Raw genomic sequence first — 20,071 nt, forward strand, 5'->3', positions numbered from 1 at the left:
TGCGTACATGCGTGCCCCCCCCCCATAGTGTTTTTATGTTGTACCTGCATGTTTTCCGTGGCATCCCCCAGCAGCCCGCCGAAGGTGATGGCGTTGGTGACCGTGCCCAAGTAGATGAACAAGATGGTGGACAGCGACTGGATGTGCAGCGCGTCGTAGAAATCGCTGGCGAAGAACGGCAACTTGCGCTTCACGTCCAGAATCAGGCCACCGCAGACCCTGATCAAAAAAATAAATAAAAAATTAAAAAAATACTCATTCACCACACTGCAAACTTTTCAATAATGTTCTAAAAAGTTGATTTTACTTTCTGGTGAACTGCAGTTCCTCGCCAACCTGGTGACCTCCACCCCCGCCTTGACCCGCATCATGGGGGGTGTCGCCATTCATTGGCGGGGGCTCCAGGCCGGCATACTGGTTCTTCCTGGGGACCGCACGTGATTTTTGATTAAAAACAATAGGACAGAAAATGAAGAAAAATACTAAAAGTGATCATTTTGGAAATATCAAAAAAAAAAAAAAAAAATGAGTCGCCCCAAAACAATTAATTTAAATAGCAAATTAATATAATTCATCCAAAAGTGCTGAGATTCATCATTTCATTTAAATGTAAATAAACATGTACAAAAAATACAGAAGTTATTTGTCAAAATGTATTTGAAAACTAAAATATTTTTTTTTAAACTATTTAATTTTTTTTTTTTTTATCTATTTACCCCAAAACAACTGAAATTTATAACTTATTCATAATAATATCAAATTTCTCCCAAATTAAATTTCTAAAATCTCAATTTGCAGTTGTGCTTTCTTCATAAAAAGTAAAGCAATTCACTATTTAAAATAAAGTATAATCTCTCCAAAAAGTTCTGAATATTTTTCAAATTCTATTGTGCAACCGCGTATCATTTTCAAAATCAAATCATATGCAAGCAATTTGTTTTAAAAGGCAAGGCTTATAATGATAATATGTTTTAAGATCATACTTTAGGGGTATATTTACTGTTTATCACTCAATTAAATGTTCAAATTGTGTGTTACGTTATTCTAGTGACAGATTTTTATTTTTTTTTTAAATCAAATTCAGAATTTTTTTTAAGTACAGTTCAGTTTTATTTAATAATGCATTTGTATTAACTTTAATTTTTTTTTTTTTAAACATATGCTATCTGTATTTACGCTATTGGTAATTAAATTGAATTAGTCCAGTTTTGGCAAGCATCAATTAGTGGCGTCCCCCCACCCCGACAAAAAAGAAAAAAAAAAAAGAAAAAAAAAGAAAAAAAAAAAAAAAGGCTTAGCCCCTACCCCCTTGCAAAAAATAAAATAAAAATAAAAATGCTCACCTCTTGTCCGAGGACGGCAGCGTCTTTGGCGGTTCTATCCTGATGTCGGGGTCCCACTCACCGGGGGGCAGCACGATGACTTCGTCCAGAAACTCCTCGATGCCGGCCAGCAGGTCTTTCCGGTGCTTGGCCTTGTAGGCGATGTCGTGGAACACCTGGCGGAGGACAAACAAACTCACATGACTGGGAAAAACCATGGTTGTAAATTTGTCGCTCAGTGTTGTCACGCCAGTGGTCCAGGAAGGGGTGGGGAGGGGGGTCCGAGCACACGCGTGCAATCAAGCTTTTCAAAGCGCCTCTGGTGGTTAAAGTGTAACATGAGGAAATCCTGGAAAAGTGCTTCCTGCGCTACCATGTTGACATAGGGTGCGTTCTGGGAAGTGCAGAGGCCTACGTGGGATCGCAACATTCCTGATAGGACATAGACAAGGCCACACTATTAAGCACGTATACGTTGCGTGGTTAAGTGTGGCGCAATGAAATTATTTTTAGCATTTTTGAAAACTGAATTAAATATACATAAAAATACTTAAATACATACTTAAAAATATTGATCTTTAAAAAAAAAAAAGTGCTGAATTTTTTTTAATCAAATAAATGCATTACATAAATTCATTTTTCAAACAATTTAAACAGGTACTCATTTTTTTTGTACTACACAAATTTGTCTGAAAAATACCTCTTAATTATTGATAATATAATTATTGATAATATAAACCCGAATATATTTAATTGCGCAAAACCTACTGAACTATTTAATTTAAAAATATTACAGGAAATTAATTTCTCAAAAATGTGTTGAATTTATTCTCTTTAACAGGTAATCGCTTTTTTATACTACCGTACAAAAATTTGTCTGAAAAATACCTCTTAATTATTGAAACAAAATATTATAAAATATTTTATATATTTTTTTTAAATAATACATATTTCATATACAACTGTTGAATAATTTATTTCCAAGTGAAAAAAAAAATCAAAATGTTTAATTTACAAAAATATAAAACCTGAACATATTTAATTGCACAAAATCTACTGAACTATTTAATTTAAAAATATTACGTCTGACAATATAATTCAGAACAAGAAATGTATCGAAAAAGGTATTGAATCCTAATTGTTTCAATATTAAATAAGTTTAATCAAATGCACAATTGTTTAATATGTCAGTGTCAAATTGATTTGTCAAAAATTGCATTCAATAAATATTTGATCATCAAAATAATGTAAACAGCCATTCAGTATGCATCAGCTATTTTAGCTAGCTTAGCATTCGGCTAATCGCTAAATGTACATTGAGAACGCACCTCATCAGACATCAGCGTGGCAATGGCTCTTCCGATCTCGTGGTAGGACTTTGCTTTCCCTTTCGGGCCCAGCAGCACAAAGAGGAACCTAACGCAGAACACAGTTTGCAATTAGCATTAGCATGCTAACGCTAGGGTGGTAACGTTTGTACCTGGTAGGCACCGGAACCTCGGTGAGCGCTCCCAGCATGACGGCGTGCTGCAGTCGGACGAACGCCACGAACGGCGTCTCCAGGAAGTCCACCTCGCCCACCAGCACGTTTGACGCTTCGGCGTCGCGGGGAAGCTTCTTCATGAACTTGTTTTTCAGCTGGGAACGAGCAAGATGATGGATTGGAAGAGAAAGAAAAAAAAAAGTGAGATCAAGCAAGTTCAGTTAAGTAAATATTTGGTTTTAGTTATATTGTGTAATCATATTCTTTATATTCTTTTTTATTTATTTTGCCATTTTTGATCGTCCATAGAAGCCCAGGCCTTGCTTGACATGTGAAAAGCAGATGAATCGGCTGGCCATTCCGTGAAAGGAAACGCTGTGAGACAGACAGTGAGTTTATTGTCGCACAGAGCAGAGCCAGTTGGCCGGCAGGTTTTATCTATGATTGTTTGAGACTCTCAGAGCAACAAATGAGAGCTTGGCGACCTTGAGAGAAGGCAGGCGCTAAAAGAGTTCGAAACGCAGTACCACTATGATGAAGACTCTTTTTAGTGCCTGGTCTGATTTGGGACCGTAGTTTTATTAAGATAGTCAAGTTTGGCACTGTTATTATTATCACTCCCAGCCATTTTCAATGAAGGAACCCCCTTCGCTCCTGGCTGTTTTAATTAGATTTTGACAGATTTCGCAAGAATACCTACCAAAATAAAGATTACAGTCTCTTCTTTCATCAGAAAGAGTACATTTGTATTTGTTTAGAATATTATAATATCGCTTAGTTTCATCAATATTCACATTCCTGGTGAAAACATTCACAAAAAGAGCTTGTCGCAACATGGCCCCGATTGATCTCTTATACTCTGCTGCCACCTGCTGGTCGTTTTTGTAATAACTACCATTGCTTTAAGTCAACTCTTCATGCCAGATGCTGCATCAAAGCCTTCTGTATGCTCTTGCATTTAAAAATAAATAAATAAAACAAAAAAACATATAAATACGTTTTTGAGAGTGATGGACAAAGCATTAAAAAACATATTTACGCCTTTTGGGTTTGAATGAGTTAAGAAAAAAAAAAAAAAAAAACTATAGTCAACCCTTGTGGAGGGCTTGGTGGCACACACTACCTGATCCTTCTCCGGCTTGTCCGAGAAGTCGTTCAGGCTGTTGGAGGTTAGGTTGCGATGGGCCGTGGTGGGACTACCTGCGAAGAGGCCACGAAGGCGACCGTTAGCATACCAACAAAGCCCTTTTGGCGGCGCATTAAGAGAAACCAAATCCCTGGATGGAAGTGAGAAAGAGGCAGCGGCAAAGTGTATGAGCGCAGCCAGAAACCGGGGCTAAATGCAGCCGAGGATTAAAGCCTCTTGGGACGGACACCAGGCGCTCGCTCATTCACGCCGCCGCCACTCGTCTTGCACGTCAGCGGGCTCGGCAAATTCCGAGTAATGCTTTCAATTAGCTCGGGAACGTTGTTAAAATTCGGTTAACGGTCGGGATTAGAGATCGAGCTCGACAGGTGCGTCAATTCTGGTTGATCGGGCTAAGATTTCCCAGAGACGCACTCCAAAAATCTCGTCTTCTCGGAAGACTGGAAGCTGTCAAAGATGAAATCAAAATCTCATGACTCGTAATTCCTCCGAATTGTCAGTGTGCTGGCCAAGGTGGTGTCGAGTCGGTAGTAGGGTTTTACTGTTAAGTTAGGGCATTAGGCAGGACTATCAGCGGGTGAGGCAGTAGTATTAGATGATAAAGGTTGAGCGGTAGGTTATGGCTGTAGAGTTTGGGTATTGGGCAACAGGATTAAACAGTGTTAATGGCTCCCGTTATCCTCGCCGACTGTTAATCCGCGACAAAAGTAAATGTCAAGACCTTTTACAGACGTTCCAAGACTCACACAAATCTACGAAATAATTGGAGCGACTTCACTCAAGCCTGATCGAGATTCTCCACGACCTCACTTACTGAGGTATCCCATGCTGGCGCTCCTCAGGACCTCGCAGGGGTCTTCCGACTCGTGCGGGGATAAACAAGGCACCGGGTGCTCGGTGAGGTTGCGAGCTTTAAACACCCCCAACAAAGGGCAGGAAGGCAGAGACGGCCGACACCAACAAAAAGAGAAGGAAAAATTGGGAAGCAGGAAGAAATCGGGAAAGGAAGTCATTAGTGTAAAGATGGAACGTAAAGTGTAAAGAATTGAAAGTTAGGTGGGATATACAGGTAGTCCCAAAAAACTAGCCACTACTCATTTTTTTGTTGTTTGTTTTTGGGAAGTCAATCAAAAAATAAATAAATAAAAAATCTTGACAATATGTTTTATGAAGCTTCACTAGTCTAAATACAATAAATATAGGCAACAACCAATCACAGTTCGGCTTCAGAAAACAGGTGAGCTGTGATTGGTTGTTTCCCTGAGCAACTGTGATGTCATCTTCAGTCGACAGCAAGTGACAAAATGGCCGCCCCCTAAGATGAATAAAAACAGCTAGATTTTCCTGCTTAACTCATATTCTAGACTAGTGAGGTCGCACTGAACATATTGTCAAGATGTATAATGTGTAAGGTTGACTTTTGACGATTAACTTCTGAAGAATGAAAGTTGAACTTTTTCTTAGTGTATACAAGTAATGGCTAGTCAAAGAGGTGTTTTTTTTTTCTGGGTGACACCCAGACATTTTCTTTCGGAATACCATTCTCCTGGCTTGAAAAGAGCCTGCTTGCGCTGGAGACACTTTTGCCGATGTCGGCGAGCGAGCGCAAGTTGGACTTCTTGGTCTGGTGACGGTGCTTGCGTAGCAGCGTGTACATCACCCTCTCCTTCAGATCCGCCTTCAACTGGCCGCTCTCGATCTGGCTGTCTGTCACCATCTCTGTTGTAAGCACGCACCAAAAAACTTAAAGTCTGTGTAAGGTCTGCAGTGGACGAATCGCAACGTGGCGTACCGACGACTTGCGGCAGCGTGGAGGCCTCCAGATCCAGCAAGATGGTGCCCTTCTCGATGCAGGTCTTGAGCTCCATCAAGCTGTGCAGCGACAGCGTGGCCACGTGGGGCTTGCTCCAGCGCTCGCCGCCCTTCTCCACCTTCTCCTCAAACTTGATCCATCTGAACGCACAGGGAGCAAATAAGAGGTTGGAACTTCTCGGTTCGAAAAAAGGACAATCCAAATTTCAGAAAAAGTATGTGTTGCATTGAGGCTAATGTAGCGCTTATGAGGATTTCACTTGTAAAACATCAACGCTTTAAATGTCATCGCAAGGTTGGGGAAGAAATGAAAAGGTAAGAAAATTTCAAAATGGATCCGTCCCGTCACCGGGTTGGAGATCGTTCGTGATGTCGCATGGCAGACGAGCAGGTAACACAGATGACAAGGATTGTTTATGAGAATCCCGCCTCAGATGTCAGCGCCACAATAGAACCGTTGTCCCGAGGCCCTGAGGCGGATCGGGTTTCCTACGGGACATCGGGTCTCACTCGGGGACCGCACGCCGTCTTGCGAGGAGAGCGCAACGGTTGCCGAGCTTCCCGGCTAACCAGGTTGCGCCGTCAAATATTTGAATTTGATTCTTAATGTGTACACTTAACTCATTCACTGCCAGTCCAGAAAAAATAAATAAATGAATCTTTGACGTCTAAAGCCGTCTATGGCAGTGAATGTGTAAGTATGTGAAAGTAGTCCAAATGGAGCTGAATCAGCAGTTTTTTTTTTAAATACAATAGTTGTTAGTATCTGCTTCTTCTTTCTCAAGTACAGAATGTGAGTACATTTACCACCTCTGGGAGTTTCTGCCCCTTCCCGCTCCCACGGGGCAGGTACTACCGGTATTCATCTGATAAGAGCAGACCGGTAGTCCACCCGCCCACTACTATAATTTATTAAGGGTTTCGTAACCACCCTGCTCGTGGCTCTCGGTGCCAAAACACAAAATGAGACCCTACGCACCAGTGCGCAAGAAGAGATCCTTTACCTGGCGGTTTCCTTCCACTCCATCTCCTGCCCATCAACCGCCAGCAGCTCATCCAGCTCGGTGAAGAGCTGTGGGGGAGGGGGTCCGTCATCTTCCTCGCCCAGGATGAAGCGGATCCTCTCCGCCGGGGAAACTAAAGACAGGGAGTGCGAGGAATTCAGTGTTGTGGTTCATATGTGCGGCGGGACGACATCATGAGATGTGGTATCGGCGGGTGAAGGTGGTTGTGTCAGTGGGGGATGATCAGGAATTCCGCACGGTCGTGCTTCGTATCTTCGGGGGCAGGCGTTATGAGACCTTGTATCAGGGGGTTTGGTGGTGGTAGCACGGGGGAGGTAAAATATCAGGTTACAAGGAATGATCAAAAGGTTTTCAATAAGTTGTATCTGGGAGTTGGGAAGTAAGATCGGCAGTACCGGAGTGTTAGTCAGTATCAGAATCTGGGAGTTAATGGTACTGTCGGGGCTGGGTGTTCGGATTAGAGGGTTCGGAAGTAGTATCCGGTCTTCGGCGGCAGCTTTAAGGGTTGAGAATAAAGTCTTGAGTGCAGGCGGTATGATCAGGGAGGGGTTAGGCAGTTTTGAGATTTAGGCGGAAGTATCAGAAGATTGGTAGGATCCAGGGGTAGTTGTTAGCAGGTAGTATCGAGGGGGGCTTTAAGGGTTGGATTGGGGGTGAGGTGTTAGGATCAGCAGGTTTCAGCTGTAGTATCAGGGAGGTTAGGTGCAAGTATCAGTGGATTAGGTAAAAGGATCCAGGGGGGGCTAAGAGATATAAGTGGGGGAAAGGTGATACACGGTAAATTCTGTAGAGTAAATGTAACTAATATTTAGAGTGGGATGAAATAGACTCGGTTTTAGAGTAATATTCACACTTGGAAGACAGTAAAATAAATAATTTAAAAAATAATAACAAAAGTCATTCAAAGGTTGAGGAATAAACTCACAACCTTCAGCTTGGAAGACTTTTGGTTTTCTCTTAGAGATAAGAAAACAGAAGGAGGGGCATAGCTCAGGTAGTAGTGCAGCTGTCTCCCAATCTGAAGGTTGAGAGTTTGTTCCTCAACTCTTGAGTGACTTTTATTTATTTTTCCAATTCTTTATTTTACTCTCTTCAAAGTGTAAATATTAGCCTACTCTAGAACTACTCTAGAGTCAAATTTACTCTACATAATTTACTGTGTCGAGTAATATTGGGGCTTAATGTGAGCAAGTAGTAATCAGAGTTTAGGCGGTAGGATCAGGGGGTTTGGATTCAAGCGTTTTTATTTCCATAGCAAGTTAGCAACAGCCATTTCCACATGATATGGCACAAAATCCGATAACCGTCATCTCAAGTTAGGGCTGCTCGATAATGGAAAAAATAATAATCACGATTATTTTGGCAGTAATTGAAATCACGATTATTCAAATGATTATTTTTTGGTACAAAACAAAAAATATTTACACATTTAAAAATATTAAGATCAATAAAAAAAAAATAGAAATACTATAATTATGTAAGTTCCTTTTGGACCAAACAGAATTTATAATAAAACATATTTATAATAAAATTTATTTATTTATGTTAGCAAAAACTTAAAGTTGGAGTGCAGCATGTGCACTTTGCCAGTAGGACGATTATTTATTTTTGGTACAAAACAAGAAAATGTTTAAACGTAAAAAAACAAATGAAAAAAATATTGAGACAAATACAATTCTTAGAAACACGAATTATGCAAGTTCCTTTTGGATGAAACAAAATTTATTAAATTAGTTATTGTAATTTATTATTATTTTTTTTAAAGGTGCAAATGTATCAATTTAAACAACTCAAAAATTTGCATTAATCTTTTTTACGATTATAATGATTTCATAATTGTAATTGAATTTCGATTAATTGCACAGCCCTATCCGTAGTTATCCCAGTTAAGTCGCAAAACTTACAAATATAAAAAGAGAAAACAAAATATGATAAAATACATGAAAACAATAAAGGGAGAACGTGTGCATAACTTTGATGACCCTCCACCTCCCTCTGCTACTGCTACAATCCTCCGCTCAGTGCCCCACACTTCCTGGTTTCGTTTCCGCCAGACTGAATCAAAACGTAGGCGGTGACCACATTTGACTCTGCTTATGTCGAGTTAACCTTGCTATATTTCCCCCCCCTCACAGTCACATGGATATAAACAGTGTAAGAGATTGATTACACTTTATTCCCATTCTAGACAATTTACAGCGTGAAGGACCAATGATGAGCTCCAGTGGAATAATTATTGAAGATTAATGTGATTCTTGCTATGAGAGAAAAATGGCCACCAATCAGCTACTTTGACGCGCCGGGGGCAGGCGCTACTTTTTTGTTTGACACGCCCTTGCGACGAGGAACTGCCGAATGTTTACTTCCTTCTAAGAAGCCGTGTGCGGTCTGACGCCATAGGAGGGCGCGTCACCCGTGTCTCCTGTCAGACCGACGGTTGACTAAGAGTCTCGGTCACGTGCCGCCGGCTTTTGTCCTCGCGCTCATTGATTAGAGCTCAAGCGCTAACTCGTTCAATGACACGGCACCACGGGGATTAGCCCAAGGAGCGACTCTACCGGGAAAGTTACACAACAGAGGAGTCGCAAGAGGCTCCAAATTGAGCTTCTAATCCCAACTCACGACGCTTGATCTTAATTTAGCAGTAAAACACAGCACCAATGTCAGAAATAAAAAGACAGCGGGACTCCGTTTATGTTACTTAAGATTCCCCAACACATTCCAAGGGACTAAAAAGGTAACAATTGGAGTCTGTTCCAGGATGCAGGTATGTTTCCTTGCGTTAGGTGAACAAAAGAACCTTTCAAGGTACCAACCCAGAGACAAGACCCGGTTAAGGCAGGGGGGTTTGAGATGAAGATAAAGCGACATCAAATCACAAAGAGTCTTCTTGTTAAGCGTACAGAGTCACCAACACTTCTCAGTTCCATCGCAATCTCATAAAGCAGGTCCAATGGCCGTAAAAGAGGAAAAAAAATAATTTTAAAAAGGAGGTCACAATCAAAAAGAAAAAAGGGTAAACATAAATGACCTGGAAATGACCCCAGGAAACTAAGACGGGAAAGAAATGAAAATGGCACAAAATTATACAACTTCCTGCCATGGAGATGCTATCACGGCTGTTTGCTAGCCCATGACATCGACTATCGGTTTGACTTCAGAACCTCACACTGTCATTTCCTGTAGATAGAAGCTTTATATGGAAAACAACAACAACAACACACACACAAACAAACAAACACATCCATATGTTGTCAATCTCACAGTAACGCTGGTGTCATCACACTAAGCTTCAACAAACACTGATGATATCTAAAGTCAAATTGTTAAACAAAAAAAATAGTCGGGATCAATTACTTAAGTCGCTAGCATCTCCAAAAGTATACCAATTATTTGCTAACAAGTTTAAGCGGCACAAGTGTGACTCACTGAGCGGCTTGAGGAGACTGGCGGCGGCGTCGTCCGCGTTTTCGCCGTCCGACTTGTAACCCTCCACGCTGGGCTCGGCGCGCTCGCGCTTCTCCTTGTGGCTGGACTTGCGGTGGTGGCGCCTGCGGCGGTGGTAGCTCTTGGGAACGTGCACGCCGATGTACACCGTGTGGTGACCTGCCGGAACAACGAGAGAAAACACTTTGTTGTGTTGAGGCGTCAATTTAAAATGGAATTTTTTAAACGTTGTTCGCCGCGACGAAGAACAGCGAAGCTATTAAATTTGGAGAATCAGCTAAATCTGCCGTGAGCGTAGTTCAAATGATAATGCGACAAAATGAAGGCATTTGCAACAAACAAGAAATGACCAAAATAACCCTAAAATGGCCGCTTCATACCAAAATGGCAGACTTCCTTCTTTCTCTTTTTGGGCATGGCTTCTTGACACTTTTTTTTGTGGTTCTATTCATGATAGAATTATTGTTGCTACAATTCATGATCAATGAATGTAAACTGACTTAGCAATGTTTAAAAGTGTCGTTCAAACCAAAACTTGTGAGGCAGACGAGCTAACTACTAAGCTACCATGCTACCACTAAACTGAACTAAGAACTAAATGTAGACAATAATTCCTCCTCAGCAACATTTCGGCGGCGGGACTTCTCATTTTGTTTTCACCTGAGCGACAACAAGGTCAAGCCACCATGTATACGTATGACACAACAAACTTCCTGGTGTGGTGGGGGGGGACACACGAGGTGACCGCTCACCTTCCACTTCCTCTTCGTCGCACACGTGCTTGACGAAAGACGCCCCTCGGTCCAGGATGGCCTCATCCTCCACTCTGCAAAACACGCAAAACAAAAACACGCTTGTCGCTATGTGCGATGTTGGTACGTTGTCCTAGTTTGAAAATCGGTTGCCTTATTTGGCTAAAAGTGAAATGAAAAATGGAATTAAATGTGTTCAATTCTTGTCATATTGTTTACTTTTTCCAGGCACTGTTATGTTTTCTCAACGGCAAGTCACTTCTTCAATTTTTCAGTGGTACTTTCCATGACAAGCCCATCTGGCTCCTTCTCAGTAGGGGTGTTAAATAGGCAGCCGAATCGATTTTTTAACATCCATTTTTGATGAAAAAATATTCAACAAAACGTCTAACTTTCACACCTTAAGCATGGAAGAATGTTATATTAATGGAACATTAAGCCTTAATATTTCATTTCAATGCTGTTCTAATATGAAAAATGGTTACAACCTGTTTGTTAAATCACAGTTATAACACTGAAGTCAATAAATAATACATTTTCATACAAATCTTACAGTGTACATGTAAAAGTTTACTGAATGGTATTTTCTAAATTGAGTAAAAAAAAAAAATCGTAACAATCGACTTGTAAATTCATATCGGGATTAATCGGTATCGAATCGAATCGTGACCTATGAATCGTGATACGGATCGAATCGTCAGGTACTAGGCCATTCACACCCCTACTTCTCAGCCCATCTGGCTCCTTCTCCTTAGTTGACTTCTGTTGCCTCAGCAATCACTGTCCCTGGAGGCCATTTTCTTGATGCATTCTTGGAGGCATGTTGTTTCCTCCTGGACAGTGCCCATGACGCTCACTCGTCCTTTGTGTACGGCCTCAGGATGCTGGATTCAGGGTGGAACCCTCCGTGCATTGTAAGGAGCTTTCTGGTCTCGGTTCATAGTATAGCGACTTGTGGCAGTTATCACCGTCAGGTCACAAATATACAAGTGATGATGTGACACTTCCGCACCCTCAATTGGCCCTCAGAGAAACTGCAGGACCAGCAAGAGGCTCGGGTTGCAGCCTTTTAGGAAGACTGCAAAGTCTTGGAGGTGGATCGGCCAGAATTACCGGAACGGGACGGAAATCACACACACGTGGAAAAACACGCTCATATGCGGAAAAAAACTCGCACGGACACGCGGAAAAAAACACACACTCCTCTCTCATGACGTTCACTGACTGAGACGCTCCATTCTCACTCTCATACAAAAACATTGCCTCTCATTTACACAATCGCCCCTCTCGTAAATACTCTCATTAGAATACATTCCTCTCATCCAGAGATCTATAGGATCCTCTCACATAAACACCTCTCATATTCAGCCACATCTCACATTCAACACACTTTTTTTTTTGTGTGCATGAAAGCATAACACAGATAAGATCCATCGAGTGTGCAAATCTTCCTTTGATCTTATCTTAATACTCTGTGACCTCCTCTTCCTCAGGATCATCATCATCATCATCATCATCATCATCAGCTCGGGGATCAGAGCTGGCGTGACGCAGACCACCACCACCAAGATAATATCGCTTGACTTCACTTTCTCATTGACACCGAGAGATATTCAGGTCACAATTGCATTAACAGTGAGAGCCGTCCCTAATATTTTGACCCTATCCTCGCAGTAGTAGCCTGACAGGTTTTTTGCATACAACCTGGACTACTAGTGAAATGTTAACAAGTAGAATTTTATAATGTCACTTGTAGTTCTAGTAGCACGCAGCAGTAAACTAGTGCACAGTTTCGCCTCACACTAGTAACATGTTGCTAAGTATGCCACAGTTGTCCTACTAGAGAGGAGAAAAAGTACTCTGTAACTTAAAATGGCAATCGACTTGTATAATAATTTCAGTTTGGTACTACTAGTTAGTTAGGGTACTAGTGTATGACAAGACTAGGCCCTACAGAGTAGTATCTTAAGTAGCAAAGTTTAATTGTATATACTTAGCCAAAAGTAGCAGCGGTAGTGGAAAAAGCTTTACAAGTAAGAATTGTGTTACTATTCGATATTCAGATTTGGTCCATGTAGTAAATTCTCTGTCCTAACAAGTGGCGACATTAAAAAAAAAAAAATCCACTTGTTAACATCTAGTGTTTCACTAGTAGGCTAGTACTGTACTAGTATCTTTCAGATAGCTAATGCAGTTTCACCTCATGAGTAACATGTTGTCCAACTAGTGTGCATGAATGTCGTACAGTAGTTTACAAATAATAAAAAAAAAATACAAGAGACAGTCATTCTACGAGTGCACTCGAGTCATTCCACCAGTGCTCTGGCCTGTTTTACTAATGAGGACAAAGAGCATACAAGCACATGAACCTTGAGCTGGATATCAAGGATATCAAATATTATTTGAGGCAAACTACGCTAGTTGACAATTGCTACTAGTAGATTAGAAAAATATACTAGTTAACATCTAGGCCTTTACTAGTAGTACAAAACGGCTTTTAATAGAATGAAAACTTTGTGAAGTGGTTAACAAGTGGTAGAAACTGAAAAAAAAGTGACCCCCCCTCCCCGCAATCCAACCATTTCTCAGTCACCCTCCGGGGGGCGCGCCCCGGTCGTCGTGCGCGTGCGCCCCGGTCGTCGTGCGCGTGCGCCCCGGTCGTCGTGCGCGTGCGCCCCCGTCTCTCCCGCGCCTTAATACACGCCGACAGCTCATCGCAAAACCGATTAGCGACTCATTTAAGTCCATGTCATCGCTCGTCATTACGAACATGTCTAAAACATAAAAAGTTGGAGGATGGTGAACTAAAAAGTTGGAGGATGGCGAACTTTCCCCCCCCCCCCAAAAAAAGTTTCGGCGAACTTACTTCTTCTCGGAACTCATGGTCGCGTCTTCTTTCTTCTTCTGACTTCGGTGGGGGCGGACGTGTAAGCCGAGCGGCAGTGTCCGCGGGCCGGCTTGGGAAGCGCGTCCGAGCCGGTGGGTTGGCGGTGGTCGGTCGGGTAGCGGGAGTGTCTCACAGGTAGCGTCCAGGTGTCATCGTGGTCGGCCGGAGGACCACACACACACACAAAAAGTGTCGCCCGCGTGTTCTCGCGGCTGGTGGTGACTCCTTTGGACACATTTAAGTGCCATCCCTCCTTCTCAGTGACGTCAGTCAGTTGGGGGCGGCTCCCTTGAGTTACTCCCCCACCTTTACACGCACATGCGCAAACACACACGCACACCTCTGTCAATATTTAAAACGGGTTGGATTATAATAATAAACAATTTGCAAGTAAAATTTCAAGCAACGAAGAGCATTTTTTTAAGCGTTTTAACACACATTACAAAATGTTCTATTGACATATCGTGTAAAATGTTCTTGGCCTCAGGAAAGTCAATTCAGCTTAATCTAACAAACAATGCAAAAGCCCATAAAGCAAACAAATACTACCTGTGTAAAAGCATTATAAACCTTTAAGCAACCGATATTTGAAATCAACACATGAACACAATAATTACGCTAATCACAGGTATATTCTTTTCCCTCTACAAAGCGTCTTCATTAGACTGCCCCCAAGTGGCCGAGGCGCACACAACAGAAAGAGCAGCTTGATAGATGGATGAAATCATAATGCACAATTGTATTTATGTTACTAATGAATTTTTTTTTTTTAGTAAGTACAATATAAAGAAGGTCAATGGTACGGCTTCACTGATGTTTTTATATGGATTTTTTTTTTTTAAATCGTCATCGTAAATAAATGTACTTGTATTATTATAGAATTATGAATAATTACTTAAGAAGGCATTTAAAAAGTAAGTCCAAATAATTGGTAGTATTTTTGAAATTGTTTACCTTGTGGTCGTGTGTTTTATTGGATAATGTAGCACGAATTGGAAAACAAAAATTTACGTTCCACGTCAAATTTTTTAATTCATAAATCCAAAATTTCAAAATAAAAATATAACTTTCTGTTTCAAGAGTGAATTGTTTACTTTATTTTTGCTTTATATCATATATAAAATTATTGAAGACATTTCAAAAAGTCAATTAAAACCAGCTGTTATGTTGAGAAGGGTCTGATAGTTGGTTATGTTGGGCAGGATGACTGGCGCCATCTGCTGGATTTAGTTTTTAATCACTGAAACAACTTATTTTTAATACCTCTGCCAAAGAAGTAAATCTTATTAAAGCTTTTTTTTTTTGGTCAATCCTTTATTGAGCTGCAACTATTAGTCTTTGTATTCAACAACTTGGCTAGCATTCATATACAGTATAAACGTTGGAAAAATGAACAGTATATAATGTAACATTATGTATAATATAAAATACAAATGTCCCCATTTTTTTGATCACTTCTTACTTTGTCAGTTATGTTTAACATAAATCCCTACCTTTACTTCCCCCCATTTATTCACTTTTCACTATTCACAATTGTAAGACAATTACAGAAATTTAACAATACATGTTTATTTAGATATTTAGCTCCCCCTTTTGTCCCCTTTTTCCACATTCAAAATGTTTTTTTTTTTTTTTTTTTTATCCCGTGCCTTTCTCGTCATAGGAAACCGATGGAAGGTTTTATTTCACACATAGAAGTTTATTGCAGTCTATGAGCCACATACTTATATAAATAGTACACACATTGTGGTTAAAAAAATGCCACTCCAGCGTCATGTCATTACTTAAAAACAAAACAAAAAGATTGGAAAAAATACAAATAATAGCACTTTCTCCCTTTCCCCGTCTGCAGTTTCTCACAAGGTGCTCAGGAACTCTTTCACCTGGAAAACAGTTTGGATTTTCAGTTAGATGGAATCCTGCATAGACACATTGTCATTCATTGTGTGTGATTAGATTTCTGATTTTGATCAGTGTTTCCCCCTTTGCTTTTAGAAAATGTGTGAATGACCAAGGCATCATCAAAAGCTACATTTTCTGTCTCCCCTCCCCCTTTTGTAAAAACACCAGCAACATTTTTTTCCGTTTACATGTGCAAAGGACGAAAATGTATTCTAATGGCAAAAAGAATTTTTGTCAACATTTTTTATTTTAAGGCCAGCTTTACTTGGATGAACACATTTTGGCCATCACCTCCTCTTACCTTCTCCATCATGTCGGCACTCTTGCTCTTGCTGCTTTTGAACTCATCCGCGGCGTCCAGCGTCAGTACCGGCACGTTGGCCAGGTACTCAAAGTCCATCCTGCGTGACCAGACGGGTTAGAGACAGACAAACTACTGTACAGTTTATAGGGGTGGACATTTTATCGGCGTTGAGATTCATCATTTTGGCAAATATCCGTATCTGCTTTTTTTTTTTTTTTAAATGACGGCCGATAGTAGATGAATTTAAAACTGTGTTAACTTCAGGGAACTATTTATTTAAATTTTCAGTTAACTTTATGAGATGCTGTCAACCTTGGAAACTCTGCACTTTAAGTGTACATACATGTGTAGCTGTGCTTCTACAGATTTCTGAAGTACCAGCAATTTGGGGGAAATAAACTACCAGTAACTTTTTCCCAGAACTTCATCGACAGTTGAGTAGATCGTATAAATACAGACACACATATATATAGATATACACAGTACTCACACTGACTGTACACACACACAAGAACGCATGCACGCACGCAGAGCCAGATCACATGGGATCTCTTCCATCCTCCCTCGGGCTTCATGAAAGGCGCTCTTTCTCTGGCAGACGCAAACGTGAGCGCACGAGGCGAACCTCGGGCCCCCTCGAGTAAACATGTCGGACGGGGAGGGGGTCGGAAAGGGTGCGCGGGTGTGGAATGGGGTCTCACGTCATGGTCTTGTGCTGCAGCCAGCTCTCGTGTTTGACGTGGAGCTTCTCCAGATACTCCAAAGGGATTTCCTGCTCTTCCTCGCGGCCGCGCAGGTGAAGCCTCTCCATGCACTTCTACACGCACAGAAACGGGGGAGAGAGAAAAAAAAAAAAAATAAGTGACTCCAACAGTTGCAGATGAATTCCTTTCTTGTCTAATAAATATGATTGTAATTCTGAAAGAGATGTGGGGAAAGGGGCTTGGATTCGAGTCTGCAAAATACCTCCGGGGGGACCCTCAGATAGATGATACCGTCCAGCTCAATGTGCTGGCCAAACTGGCTGTGCAGCCAGCTGTGCCAGTCCTGGTAGACGGACCACTCCGTGTCGTTCAGGCACTCGTTCTCGTAGAGGTTGGCGGCAAAGATGTACCTGACATACAGTAGATATCGCTTATAGTTAATAATATGGCTCCAGCTATCAAACGATATATTAAACGGATACAAATGTATTTTGATTTTTTTGAACACTATGCAGATATTGTTTATGTCCACTTAGGGGTCGCCATGCTCACGTTTCAATGTAGTTTCTGTGACTGAGTGTTTATAACTTTAAAAGGTGGGACCTGGTCTGGTGAGTGATATGGGTGTCAGTGAATGAGAGTGAAGAGCTGACTGGCTAACCTGCTAGCTAAACACTGATACGATACCTTCGGTGTTCAACTACACTGCAGGCATGCTGTTATGGTACACATTGCACTTTTTTTTCCTCAAAGGGGTAAACTATCCCGAACTTTGGACATCACTAAATTATTTCTATAACGAATTAGTCTGTATGAAAAAATTATTCATGCGAAGCTCGAGGCAGACATTTTGCTTCTTCCTTTATTTGGAAGAATTGTAGCATTCCTAGTAAAACTTGAACTTCACAGGTGTCACGTCTTACCTGTCGCTGTAGATGGAGCGCTCAAAAAACTGCACGGGGTTCTCGGCCTCCCGCAGCTTCCCGTTGGCCGAGCGGATCTGGGCGCGGACGCGGCTGATGCAGGCGTAGCTCTGGAAGGTGTACGCCCAACGCTCCGGCTTGTCGTACATCATCTTCAGCACGTTGCCGCCGCTACGCTGCGATGACGTCAGCTCCTGCTGGGCGGGGGGCAGACTTAATTGGAATATTTTCTCAAATAAAAAAGCGCAAACAAATGATTAACAAAGTTTTTTTTGATGCAGCACTCCTTTCAGTTACCTCAAAATGATTGTCTTTTCTGAAAATGGCTGGCATTGAAGTCGTGATTTCAGTAGTTAAATGTCTTTTTAAATGTGCAATTGTATTTATATTGTATTAATGAATACATTAATTTAAATAAATGTTTACTAATGTTGGATTTAATGCATAGAAGACGCGGAATCTGTAAAGCTGTCACTACTTGTGGGTAAAAAGACTTTTCCAACAGGATTGGACATTATATACAAAGTCAACGCCTGGGAAAGTGTGTTCTTTAAGTGAGGCTCAATTTCTGATTGCACTTGGAATGCTTGAACACCCCATGTGACCAGCGATGTGCAGCGGAAATGTGGCCAGATGGCAGCTGCATTCTAAATACAGATGAAGATGCTCCCAGTTATGCTCATGCACGGATGGGTGGAGTATCCATGTCCACACCAAAGTTGGATCTGAAATGATCCATAGGTATAGCAAACAATAATAAATGATTCTTTTATTTTTCTGTCCATCTAATTACACATCACTGTTTTCTTTTTTGCCATCTCTAGAACACTTGGCTGAAATTCACCTAAACTAGCACTATGTAGCAAAGGTGTAGTATGGTTGAACATTTTTAGAGCTTAACTATACTCTATATTGTTAAATTATATTTGTTTTGTGTGTCAGTATTACAGTAATCTTCAACTGGGAGTTCCAAAATGGCACTGGAGGCTAAACAAAATACACTACAGTAGTCCATGCCAGGAATAGTGACAATCCATGAGTAACTGACACCTCTCTAAAAAGTTTGTAGTTGCATGCATATGGGACAAAATGGCTTTACTTTTGATTAAAATGAGCTGTTCGGCTGATTCCACATAGTTACTTGACACTAGACCTGCACAAAACACACCATGAATATGTAAACAATTTCAGGGAGTAACAGCGGATAGGTTAAAAACAAATAGCAAATGTCGCGAATGTGCGGGGGGAAACACACTACCTCAAAGTCGTTGCCGCTTGTTTGCACGTTGCACCACCTGGCGATGGGCTCCGGTACTACCTCCCAGTCGGCGCACTCTTGCTCCAGAAGGCGGACGAAGGTCGACTTTCCCGCCGCTGTAACACCCCAAAATAAAAATAAAAAGCCTTCAATAAGTCCCATTGCAAACATATATTAGCTACGTTTGCTTGTCGGTGTGCTGGCCGTTGTTTTCGCTTTACATAGAGGAGCTTTGCCCCAGTTGTGTCATGGCTATTTAGAAGTTTTCTGTAACAACAATAAATTTGTTTAGTTAAATTGCACTGACCGATGTTGCCTTCGATTGAAATCCGCTTGATTCTCTTCTCCATGGAGTCGTTGATGGGATCGGAGCGGGGCCTCTTCGGGGTTAAAGACATGTTTAGGTTACGGGCGAAAGACGCTAAAATCCGTCGTAGCGGCGTCGAAGTGGGATAACAAGCGGAAAAGCGCGTTCGTCAAAATTTGGCGGGGAGCAAGTAACAGCATCAACAACCCGGAAGTGATACGTGACGTCATTCCGCGAGGCATGTCAAGGCAAGCAAAAACCAACGTGAGTGAAAGTTCCCTTAAATTCTTAATCTATAACATGATATTACATACACCTCAACTTCCATGCCTTACCTTTCCATGCTTAAAGTTCGCGTAATTATTCGAAGATAGAATGTGGGAACCGTCAAGGAGTAACAGCATCCTAGAAAACCGGCACCCCCGACAAAACATCACTTCACTTCCGCCCAGAAGTGTTGTCACGTCAGAGCGCAATGTTGTAACGGTTAAGTGGCAACATTGTAAATTATAAAATGGTATAGCATACAATACGAATGTACACTTTCCTATACTGACGGTTATTATTCGCAAATACAGTGTGGTAATCGCCTCGGACGTATGCTTGAAAAGTAGGACATGCTTCCGACAATATAGTGTCGTCACTTCCGCCCAAAGCGATTTCAAAGCGTAGTAATAACTAGTTTCATTTTATTGTATTTTGTTTTATATTGCATACAGGTTTTACATTTTGTAGTTTACAATGATAAAACCACAATTTTTGTATGTGTAAGTTTGACACAGACCTGTTTGAAAAAGT

The 20,071-nt window shown here is 41.3% G+C and overlaps 3 protein-coding genes across 8 annotated transcripts in view; 1 reads left to right on the forward strand and 2 right to left on the reverse strand.

The window, feature by feature from the left end:
* Positions 1-14,421, reverse strand: part of LOC144001964 (electrogenic sodium bicarbonate cotransporter 1-like) — a 30,883-nt gene extending 16,462 nt beyond the window's left edge. For 2 of the 4 annotated variants that reach the window (XM_077496672.1, XM_077496673.1), the window contains exons 1-13: positions 13,855-14,421; positions 10,989-11,062; positions 10,219-10,395; positions 6,769-6,901; positions 5,745-5,905; positions 5,492-5,671; positions 4,767-4,862; positions 3,929-4,005; positions 2,803-2,960; positions 2,651-2,738; positions 1,344-1,498; positions 308-424; positions 45-219 (exon numbers count right to left, since the gene is read on the reverse strand). In XM_077496672.1, coding sequence (XP_077352798.1) covers positions 45-219; positions 308-424; positions 1,344-1,498; positions 2,651-2,738; positions 2,803-2,960; positions 3,929-4,005; positions 4,767-4,862; positions 5,492-5,671; positions 5,745-5,905; positions 6,769-6,901; positions 10,219-10,395; positions 10,989-11,062; positions 13,855-13,871 — 1,608 coding nt within the window. In that variant the 5' untranslated portion in view covers positions 13,872-14,421. The remainder of the gene's footprint in view (positions 1-44; positions 220-307; positions 425-1,343; positions 1,499-2,650; positions 2,739-2,802; positions 2,961-3,928; positions 4,006-4,766; positions 4,863-5,491; positions 5,672-5,744; positions 5,906-6,768; positions 6,902-10,218; positions 10,396-10,988; positions 11,063-13,854) is intronic. The other 2 variants (XM_077496675.1, XM_077496674.1) reach the window with 1 other exon arrangement.
* A 1,116-nt stretch (positions 14,422-15,537) lies between these two features.
* dck (deoxycytidine kinase) lies at positions 15,538-19,907 on the reverse strand. 3 transcript variants are annotated; one of them, XM_077496687.1, is made up of 8 exons: positions 19,609-19,907; positions 19,274-19,346; positions 18,967-19,082; positions 17,709-17,905; positions 17,048-17,195; positions 16,783-16,898; positions 16,079-16,178; positions 15,538-15,758 (listed from the first exon to the last, which is right to left on the reverse strand). In XM_077496687.1, the coding sequence occupies exons 1-8, from the start codon at positions 19,705-19,707 to the stop codon at positions 15,732-15,734; spliced, it is 876 nt and encodes a 291-aa protein (XP_077352813.1). In that variant the 5' UTR covers positions 19,708-19,907; the 3' UTR covers positions 15,538-15,731. The 3 variants fall into 3 exon arrangements, with proteins under 3 accessions (XP_077352813.1, XP_077352815.1, XP_077352814.1); XM_077496689.1 differs by having other exon boundaries at positions 15,540-15,758; positions 17,709-17,902; positions 19,274-19,387; positions 19,596-19,907; XM_077496688.1 differs by having other exon boundaries at positions 15,543-15,758; positions 17,709-17,902.
* The window catches only part of tnpo1 (transportin 1), a 36,408-nt gene continuing 35,854 nt past the window's right edge, over positions 19,518-20,071 (forward strand). Inside the window, exon 1 of the mRNA XM_077496684.1 lies at positions 19,518-19,537. The gene's annotated coding sequence lies outside the window, so the exon portion shown is untranslated. The remainder of the gene's footprint in view (positions 19,538-20,071) is intronic.

Source organism: Festucalex cinctus, chromosome 15 (genome assembly GCF_051991245.1).
Source record: "Festucalex cinctus isolate MCC-2025b chromosome 15, RoL_Fcin_1.0, whole genome shotgun sequence".
Lineage (NCBI taxonomy): Eukaryota > Metazoa > Chordata > Actinopteri > Syngnathiformes > Syngnathidae > Festucalex > Festucalex cinctus.

Coding starts and splice junctions, on each gene's coding strand:
- dck (XM_077496689.1), bottom strand. CDS start 19,707: ATGTTTTGTCGGGGGTGCCGGTTTTCTAGGATGCTGTTACTCCTTGAC. Junction 17,903..18,966: donor CAAGCGGCAACGACTTTGAG/GTAGTGTGTTTC, acceptor CCCGCCCAGCAG/GAGCTGACGTCATCGCAGCG. Junction 17,196..17,708: donor CGCTCCATCTACAGCGACAG/GTAAGACGTGAC, acceptor ACTGTATGTCAG/GTACATCTTTGCCGCCAACC.